At 38.8% G+C, this 10,000-nt stretch overlaps 1 protein-coding gene across 2 annotated transcripts in view; it reads right to left on the bottom strand.

The window, feature by feature from the left end:
- Nucleotides 1-9,254, bottom strand: part of LOC137975772 (myosin-6-like) — a 14,142-nt gene extending 4,888 nt beyond the window's left edge. For both annotated transcript variants that reach the window (XM_068822950.1, XM_068822951.1), the window contains exons 1-15: nt 9,163-9,254; nt 5,764-5,921; nt 4,384-4,445; nt 4,237-4,288; nt 3,868-3,911; nt 3,711-3,774; nt 3,531-3,550; nt 3,309-3,354; nt 2,932-2,979; nt 1,846-1,877; nt 1,658-1,703; nt 1,488-1,525; nt 1,352-1,397; nt 823-867; nt 428-450 (exon numbers count right to left, since the gene is read on the bottom strand). In XM_068822950.1, the coding sequence (XP_068679051.1) occupies nt 428-450; nt 823-867; nt 1,352-1,397; nt 1,488-1,525; nt 1,658-1,703; nt 1,846-1,877; nt 2,932-2,979; nt 3,309-3,354; nt 3,531-3,550; nt 3,711-3,774; nt 3,868-3,911; nt 4,237-4,239 (455 nt within the window). In that variant the 5' untranslated portion in view covers nt 4,240-4,288; nt 4,384-4,445; nt 5,764-5,921; nt 9,163-9,254. The remainder of the gene's footprint in view (nt 1-427; nt 451-822; nt 868-1,351; nt 1,398-1,487; nt 1,526-1,657; nt 1,704-1,845; nt 1,878-2,931; nt 2,980-3,308; nt 3,355-3,530; nt 3,551-3,710; nt 3,775-3,867; nt 3,912-4,236; nt 4,289-4,383; nt 4,446-5,763; nt 5,922-9,162) is intronic.
- Nucleotides 9,255-10,000: the final 746 nt, after the last annotated feature.

The following is a 10,000-nucleotide window of genomic DNA, read 5'->3' as shown; positions in this document are numbered from 1 at the left end:
AACACAACGTTTTTGAAAACATGTTTAAACAGAATCTTCTGTCATCTTTAGTTTGAATTACAAAGTACAGAGTTGAATATAAAGTGTGCGCAAAATGTCGAAGCATGTTTTTGAAAAACGTTGTTTTGTTTCTTAAAATTGTAACATGTCTGCTACTACCAGACCTTTTCACTCCCTAATAAATACTAATCTAGCCAACATCTCTACTGCATTTCATTTTTCTTTGTTTTTCATTTGACGATGAAGAACATCAGGAAAGACCGAGCTCACCCAGATATGCGTCTAGTAATTAGTAAATTCAAAGGGATGCCTTGAAATGGTGTTAATAAAGACCATTATTATTATTATTATTATCATCATCATCATCATCATCATCATTATTATTATTATTATTATTATTATTATTAATTATCATTATCATTATTACCTTTCAAATCCTGTATACAAGTCCTGCAAGGAGAAAATACTTCATCAGATGCCTCTTTGTAAGGATTTTGTTTCAGGCAGGAAGAGGGGAGGGGTCATTGGAGGCTCAAAACACATGGAATACATTATGAGCTATCATGAAACACTGACTTTGGGTCCATTAATTTAGTTTCATTGTTTTGTTTGCTCTAGACTGCTATCAGCCCCTTCTCAGTCAGTCGAGACGCCCGCTTAAGTCACGCCAGCGAGCCGAAGAGCTCCCCTCTGCTTTTCGGCTTGCTTGCGTGACTAAGGCGGCCGGTTCAACTGCTAGCAGGTCAAGTGGTGGATGTGTTTCCCTGCTTTCTTGGTAGACAGGTGGGAGCAAAGAGTTGCATCTGCTCGTATTAGATTTACCTTTTGTTCTTGAAGCTCTGTCTGATCCTTGTCTAAAGTGTCAATCTGTAAAAATGGGAAATAATAATTACATTCTTATTTGCAGTGTTTGGTTATCTGAAAAATCTATAACAATTGAGCTTTGATTATGCATGCCCAGATTATGCAATAATACAATACATACTTAATTGACGTCTCCCCATAGGGGCTTTTCAGGGCCAATGAATCAACGAAACAACAGAACACAACAACTACAACTGTTAAGAATTCCAACTGACCGGAGGCAAACCAGTTGGCTATTTACAAGTGCAGCTGGGAAGTTGAACCAGGGACTACCAGGAACAAATTCAGCGAGTGGTCAAAGCAGGTCTTGAACCCGGGATCTCCGGATCTCAAGGCAAGCGCCCTAACCACTGGGCCACACTGCCTCCACAGATTATCGCACAATTAAGTGATATTGGTGTATTGGTGGTAAAGCGTGTGTCTGGTGATATTTAACGACAAAACCCCATTGTACTCAAAGTCCGAAAAACAATATGTCCTTGATCACCTTATCCTTTTCTTTCTCCGAATCCTGTTTGGCCACCAGAAAGTTTCTACGAAGCAAAAAAGGTAAGAATTTGTTTTATTATATTAAACGCATGAGCGCAATTCGTACGCATTACGTGCCTATGTTTCTCACTAACCTCTCCAGGTTCCCTTTTTCTTCCTGAACTTCGGCCAACTAAAAGAAAAGTTTCAACATAGGTAATAAGCTGACGATTTTTATTTTCACTTAAAACCTTTCATCTATAACGTGTCACGCAACAGAAAAGGCATTCATAACTTGGGAAAAACAATCATTTATCAAGCCAACCTTTTCTTTCTTCAATGACATTTCACCTTTTGCTTCTTTGATCTGCCTACAGATTAAAAAACCTATAAACACGTTTAACTCTGATGAATGCAAACAAAGTGTATAAGGAGTTTCTTTCCTCTTATTAGCACATTAACAAAAGAATACATTTTTGGCCACCATTTATGCATTCGGTCAATTGTACCTACCTTTCAAGATTAACCTTTTCCGCCAGCACGACCTAGTTACTCGAGAGATTAAAAAAAATGCGAAAATTATATGTGGCAGGAATAATTGCATCCAGGTGAAGCAATAGGCAACAAAAAGCCCATTATCGATTTAACTAACATTCACTATTGGACAGGGAACAACATATTGGGGTTTAAGGAAAATATGCTTATTTCATTTTTAATGAAGCGAAATTTTAGTATTTAATCAAGGATGGTGTTGATAACTCATTTAGCCCCTTCTGCCACCCAAACAAGTCTCGTTATAACAAATGTGGGATGTAAAAGTCAAACGAGGGGGAATCTCCTCACTGACCTCTTCAATAAACCGTATACATAAATCGCGGCAAATAAATTACTTTTGTCCATGTGCTAATTAGACCACCTCGCCTCGTTAGCACGGACAAAATACAAAAGAAATTCTGCTTTAGAACCAACCTTGTTGGTCAAATTATCACAAAAAAAAACCTGAAAATATTCTATCGACCGCCATAATTTTTTTATCAATAGGGTTTACGGAACGCGATTTTCCGGGTTGCACCGAATAATAAAACCAAGCACGGCCTTCATTTAGAGCGGTTTTCAATTGAGTGTCGAAAGTAATTAGCGAATTACTTTGGTTTTGAATTATTTCACTCAGTGATTGGTTCAAAGTTCTCGCGCCACTTTTTCAACCAATCAGTAGTGAAACCAAAACCAATCGTGGCTTGCGCGTGCACATTTTCCCGCGCTTTGTGTCGCCTACGAGTAGGTAATTACTTCGAGTTTTGGTTGGTTTACTGGATGTCTCCGTCCTTTTTGACTGGCCAAAGTAATTACTTTGGTTTTGGTTTTACGACACTCATTCTCTATTTTCGAATTCCCCATAATACACTTTGTTTGCCCCCCAAATTTTGCATAAACTATTGTTTTCAAATGCTCTTGGGGACACTGCATATTCCCAAGAGCATTTGAAAACAATGTTTTATGCAAAATTTGGGGGGCAAACAAAGTGTATTATGGGGAATTCGAAAATAGAGAATTTGAATACCGCTCTATGAATAAGATGTGTAATAGTTACAAACTGACCTCAAATCTGGCGTTTAACTCATCGACGGAATCCTTAAGCTCGTTTCTCTGAGGATTTGGAAAAAACAGACCATCTTATGAGTGATTTGACGTTAGCGTTACTCTGAAAACAGAAAGCTGCCATTTAAAATAATCATGGTATTGGTCCCAATTCCGGCAAAAGCCGATTAACGCTAATCCCTGATTACTACCAAATGCTGTTCAACGCTGATACTCGGCAAAACTTTACATTAGAGGAAGTCAATCTTGAAAAAAAAAAGGAGCAAAAAAAAACTTTCACCAAAAAGTTGAAAACATGAAACAAAAGTTTACGCTAATCCTGGATTAAGTTAATCGGCTTTGGAACAATCGCCGGGCCCCGGTGTAAAATCTATTACCTCTTGAATTTCTCTGTCAAGTTCAGCTTTTAAAGTCGCGGCAGTCCTGAAAAGGATTTAATAATTAATTAGCGAGGGGAAATAGAAAAAGGAATACAGGGATATCATTATTCCGTTCTTAAAACTATTTCTTTGCAGGTTACTTTATTTCTGATTTATGGATCATAGGTTTAGGATTAGAAAATAGAGGCATAAAAAGTCGACCCATGCAGTAATACGTACCGCTCTCGCTCTTCTTTTTTCTGCAAATGTAAAGCCACGATTAGAAACAGCTAACCAGTCATTTGCTTACAATTAAAAGGAAACGTCGTAGTCAGTGCTACAACGGCCGTGTTGAATATGGCAGACGGAGACGCCCATTAGCCGGTTTTATTTGTGTCTGTGGTATTTTCTTTCGCCTACCTGTTTGTTTTGTTCCTTTCTAACTTCATCAGCTTTCAATTCCGCCTTCAATTCAGCAAGCTCGCTTTTGACAAATGAAAGAAACCAAAGTTATCACATTTTCCAATGATTCATTTAATACGCGAAAATGATCTTGTAATTATAGTTTAAAACTCACCGAAAGTATTCGTGGTTTTTGTCTTGGATTGCTTGTAATTCCCCCTGTTAAGGGATGAAATTCAAGTTAAACGACACTAGTAAGTATGTCAAATTTTTATCCTGCCTTGCTTGAAATTGCATTCCATGAATTGAATTCTCAAGATGAGAAGAAGATATAGCGAACAATTTCTTCGGCCAGTTTAACACTGGACTGGATTTTTGCGACGGATTGCATTCATATTTGACACCAAATAGTTATTTCGCACGCATTTAGGACCTATCTTTGCAAGACAAAATGGGAAATGGGGGAAGGGAGTATTTTTCTTTTACATGATCGCTGAAGTTCAGTTCGCCTAGTTTGCCGGACGTGGGACTGATTACACCTTACCATCTTTTTTTCCTTTTCTTTTGTCAGTTTCGCCTTATCATCGTAAGTCTGACTGCAAAAATGAAAGCAAGAATGAAATTAGTTTTGTTTCAATGAGAAATTAAACGCGGCCACAATTGCTTTTCGTTTTCAAACTGAATCACTTACCTAGTTTCTTTAGTCACACTTTTAAGTTGCTCTTCCTTAGCTTCAAGCTCTTTGGCTAATCTCTGTAAAACGAGAAAAAAAAAGGAATTTCACCGAACAGAGCACAGCATTGATATAACGATGACCTCTATTCATGATTCTGGGACTTGGATATTTTACTAACGCTAACCCTTAAAACGGTCTTTTAAACGTCGTTTAGTTTAAAAGACCGTTTTACGGAACACCGCCGCACTTTAAATAACGCTAACACCAAATCCAAGACGACTACAGTCGCAGAACATTTCCTCTCCTCTCCTCTCCCCAAAACATTTCTAAGGACATGCAATTAATTCCTATGGAAAAAATATTTTCCAACAGAGACTCGATCCGTAAGGCCAGGGAAGCTTTTTTTAATTTCAAAAGGCAGGACAATTGATCCCAACGGTCTTAATATCCGAGAAGAAACGTATTAGATTTCAGTTTATTATTTACAGTCACTTCAGTTATTTTTCCGTTACTCTTAGTATTTGAATTCAAATTTGTTGTAACTACCATATTTTATCCCATCTTTTTCAGTATTACGTCAACATCAATTTGCTATATATATGTACTTAGAAGCAATGCAATCCAATGTAAACTCTCATTGTACCTGAAGAGGGCTGGTTTGGCCAGCCGAAATATAGTACACCACTAAAATCAAATCTACGTTGCATCGGCTCTTACTCAAAATATTTAGCTCCTTTCCGTACCATTCCCCTGTCTTAAGGACGACGCCTACTAATTCAAAGGTATTTTTGCGCGGTTTACTGAATATGCAGGAAATGCAGATCAGTGTTATTGAAATCCAAAAAGCAAATTGGGGGTAACCACGCATTTTTCGAAGATAATTAATCAACAATATTTGTGAAAAGCTTTAAAATACAAAGCAATGTATGGCGTTCTTTTTCAAATTGAAGCTTAATTATCTCTGAAACATGTGTGGTTACCCCCAATTTTCTTTTTGGATGCCAAGAGCACTTGCTAAGTTCTGCTTTCTCCGCATAAATTTAAACCGCGCAAAAATATCGCTTTATTAATCAGCATCACTCATAAGAAAACCGGGTATCTCGCTCGAGATGCGCAAAACGTGTGCGAAATGACAATAGTGGGCACAGTCCTTATGTCGCTTGTACCACCAAATACCCCCATGTCCAGGCTGGATTAGGCTGATTTAGCAACAGAACGGGAACGTCAGTGGCGACGGCGCGCGCAGAAAAAACACCAATGAGAATTCAGAAAGGAATAGACTCCACTCTTTTCTTCTGTATTCTAAATTCTCATTGGTAGTTTTGCTGCGCGCGACGTCGCCACTGACGTTCCCGTTCTGTTGCTAAATCAGCCTAATATTCCGCCGTAACTTGCCTCATTCTCTGCTTCCTGCTCGGCTATCTCTCTCAATAAGTCGTTCACTGATCTTCGTGGACTGTTTTCTTGTCCTCGCCATCGGCCTCCGCCTCGGCTTCGGCCTCGACCACAACCGCGACCACGACCACGACCACGACCACGACCATTACCTCGTCCTTTGGAGAAGAATAGAGAAAAGGACTCCACTTAACGTTTCTGCGGTGATAAACTAATCGAGTTTTATACTTCCCTGAATTTGATGTATAGCACTTTGAAAATTGACTTGCAAGGAAGGGAATTGAAAGTCGTTTTCTGATAATTAGTTTGTATTCGTAATCCAACCCCTTCGGATGAGTAAGACTCGTGTTACTCATCCGAAGGGGTTGGGCTTCGGGTACTAACTCTGGTTAGGGCTATACATTTAGAGTTCGAATTTTTTACTTGCAAACTACGAGCTGGTAAATTTTTGTCTCAGGAACGATCAGTGTCAAACATTGGTCATCAACAGTCTCAGACCCTTGGTCTACCACAGTACGATCTTCTTCGTCCCCCACTAGCGCTTTCAATTGAGGCATTTCAAATTCTCGTATAAGACCACACGCTTTACGTGTTAAACATTTCAACTTCTATTTTTGTCAATAAATAACTCTTAATAACCTAGTTCGAGAGCTGTACTGTAAATTACGGCCCACGTTTCCCGCCCCCCCCCCCCCCCCCCTCCTCTCCCCGTTAACCATGATTTATGGCCCAAGCCGGCGAAGTGCGCGGGCCATAAATATAAGAGGAAAAACAAGGGTCAGTAATTTATAGTATGAACCGAGAAAACGAAGTTAGTAAGATATTTATTATGCGGTGCGTTAAGCGTTGCTAAACTAAAACTTTTTTTCGCCGGAGAGCAAAATTTCTCTTTGAATAAAGCCAAAAAGGTAAAAAAAAAAATTTTTTTTGGAAAGTTTGGATCAATTCCGACGTTTAGAAGTACGCGAAAAGGCAAGAAATGTTTTTGTGATGCGCCTTCGTCTGTCTGACCACAAGGTATTACACAACATTGCATCAGTTCTCATCAAGTTTTTTCGATTTCGCTCGGATTTGCTCGCTTTTTTCGCTCGTATTTCGTACTTCCAAATTTTGGAGTTTAAGGAATTTAATAAAACAATTATTCAATTCGCGCTTGTTGGATATGAGACTGGTTATAGCCAACTCGGCGCTACGCGCCTCGTTGGCTATTTACCATCTCATACCCAACGCGCGCTCATGGAATAATTGTTATTTTTTAAAGTCTCAAATGGGAAAGTTCAGAAACACATTCTAAATCCAGTGATTTCTTTAAAGGAAGTTTCTTCGTTATAATCAAAGAACTTGATGGTTGACTTTAAAACTCCGACAGACGAGACAAAAAAAGGACTTTGTGAGAAGTAAGTTTGTAATACTCCTAGTCTACTCCTTGACAACTCTTCTTCATTAAACGATCAGTGGAGAGCGAGGGATAACTGCGAAAACTGAGGAGGCTTTTTGAAAAAGTGAATAAAGTTTCCCCACGAACGTAGCTTTGAATTCTTCTTAATTGAGGCTGCCGTTCTCTGTTTATTATGAGCTTAGGCATAAAGTTCTGACCGTCGAAATTTCCCTGTCCGATTTAGTAAAGATAAAAATTCAACGTGTTGTAAACGTATCATTTACTGCACTTCTTTAGACGGCACATAAAATTAATTTTTGGCTTTTTTGGAAAGTTCCTTCTTTTTCATTTTGTCTGCCGGTGAGTTGAATTTCATCATTTTAGGAACAATTTTACTTAAAGCATTTTTACAGACGTTCGTCGGTATTCTCTAACACGCAATCCCGTTTATTTAATAACTTCCCAGTAAATTACAAAACCTGAGCTTAGATATTTTCTTAAAGAGTTTGATGAACTTGAGCTTTTCTTGCTTCCCCTTAACTGGAATTTGCTTGTGTTGCTTCGTTTTTGCCTCCGCTGATCTGTGCGTATTTCTTACTTCTGAACGCGCTTTCTTGTTCAATATCAGGGAGGCTCGGTTATTTCTGCTTAATGAGAGCAAGCTATAGCCGATAATGAAAGGATTTTTATGTTGGGAAAAAATCGACCACGGAGAAAATTGATCCAAACAATAAAGTGTTTTCTTGGTTTCCATTTTTACGTCTTTTAGCTTTTTGTAGAAATGCAACAAACATCAACTTCGAATTTTCCAGGCAATCATACCTCTTGAGGGACCAGCATCCATGATTCTTGCGAATTTAAAGTCTTCAATATTTTTCTCAAGAATTTGCTAACAATTTTCCGATTGTCTCACGGGTGAATGTCACCTACAAAACTTCAAGTGAGTATCCCTTTATGACGAAAATAACGTCATAGATAGAATCTAATCTTGAACGCGCGTGGAGTTTGTAAAGTGGCGATCCCCGGATTTTTAACCGAACACGTTGACCACAGAATTATCATAGGACAGTTCATTATCTTAAAACTCCACTCACTTGACTTTGGCTCAGTTGGTATAGACCCTATGCAAAAATGGCTGCCTTTAAATTATTCTTTTCTTCATATTCAAAATAGCCCAACTAACCTCGTTTTTGAGACAAAAATTCTAAAGAATTTGTTATCCCGAACGAGGTTAGTTGGGCTATTTTGAATATGAACAAGAGAATATTTTAAAGGCAGCCATTTTTGCATAGAGTCTATAGATAAATAAGAATCAAGGCCTGGGGGCGCCAACTTAGTCCCCTGGGTCTTCTCGGCTTTGAGCATGGCTGTTCAATAGAAAGCAGCATTTTTCCCTTGCAATCACTCGTTGGTCATTTAGATATCAAACTCTTTCAGGAAAAAAAAAATGTAGCAAAGAAGGAGCTTCTCCTCACACTGTCTTAGAAGTACGCGCGCAGGCACTACTTTAGCCTTGCATCTCTCATGAAATCCTCTTTACTGGGTAAACGACTCTTTGATCCTGCCATATGAAAAATTGAACCTGCTTGTCTCCCCAATCTAAATTTTTGCACGTTCTCATCCTAAATAGAGAAATTAACTTTTAATGTAATTAGTTTTAGTGTACTATATAAGTTTTTAAAATTTGATGTAACCGTTCAGTTACTTCTGAAGATGTATTTTGGGGCATACGAGACATGGTTCTAAGAAAAAGAAAAATGGAAGTAATCATGTTTATCTCCAATCTACTATCAGTTTAGCGTTTTTGATCAAGTCAAAATGACCGATAGACAAGAGTATTTACGACTCGTCAATGGAGAGTGTGGAAAAAATAACGTAAAATTTCAAAAGTAAACACGCGCACCCTCGCCAGGTCCTCCTAAAGTGGCAAATCATGATCACAACACCCGATGCACCTTTCCGACACCAACACATACTCACAGGTGTGATCAGGAGCCCATCACCCGGAGCGTGCAACTTACCTATTTTCGAGCAACGGCGTTTTCACAAGTAAGGTTATTTTTAGATTGAATTTCCCGCTAATGAGACTCCCATAGTAGCCCGATGACCAATTACAAGAAATTAAGCTGACGTCATAGGGTCACCGAACCGGAACTGCCTTTGTTTTTTGACCTCATGCGCGGGAAGGGCTAGTCTAAAAATAAACCTATTTTGTGAAAACGCCGTTTCACAGATGCTGTATGGAAGTTGCACGCTCCTGATGTGCTCCTGGTGTGATATATTAGGGTTGAGGCCTCTTATTTTGGGGCCTACGCGATGACGCCGTAGAAACAGAAATGGCCTCTGGGAAGTACTCGCGGTCACTACTTTGCTCTTGCATCCCTCATAAAATGTTTCTGTAAACGAATCTTTGATTCTACTATATAACAAAAATTGAACCTGCTTGTCTCCCAAACCGAAATTTTTCCGCGTTCTCTGTATTTCGCAGAAACCAGAGACGATCCGTTTCAGAAGAATACTCGCAAACTGATTTTTATTCGATTTCTATGGCGAATTTTCTTAACTTTCCTTAATCCGGATAACCATTAACAGCGTAGCGGGTGAGCGGTAAATTGCAGGGAACGTGTCCGGAAAAACTAAGCGATTGCGTAATTTCCGTTAGGTGTGTACGAGGTGAGGTTTACCGCAAGTTGAATTTTTCACACGGCTCGATTGTTACATCATGCACGTCAACATTTCGTTTGTTTATAAGCATATCAGTCGAAGGTAGAACTGTCTTTGACTTTAATATTTTGAAGAGGTGTTAAGTACAGTCTTTAAGATTCTATTTAAATGAGAATAGATTTCCGATCACGAATC

This window comes from Montipora foliosa, chromosome 11 (assembly GCF_036669935.1).
Source record: "Montipora foliosa isolate CH-2021 chromosome 11, ASM3666993v2, whole genome shotgun sequence".
NCBI lineage: Eukaryota > Metazoa > Cnidaria > Anthozoa > Scleractinia > Acroporidae > Montipora > Montipora foliosa.
Note: the sequence above shows the minus strand (reverse complement) of the source record. Positions and strands in the feature narration are given on the sequence as shown.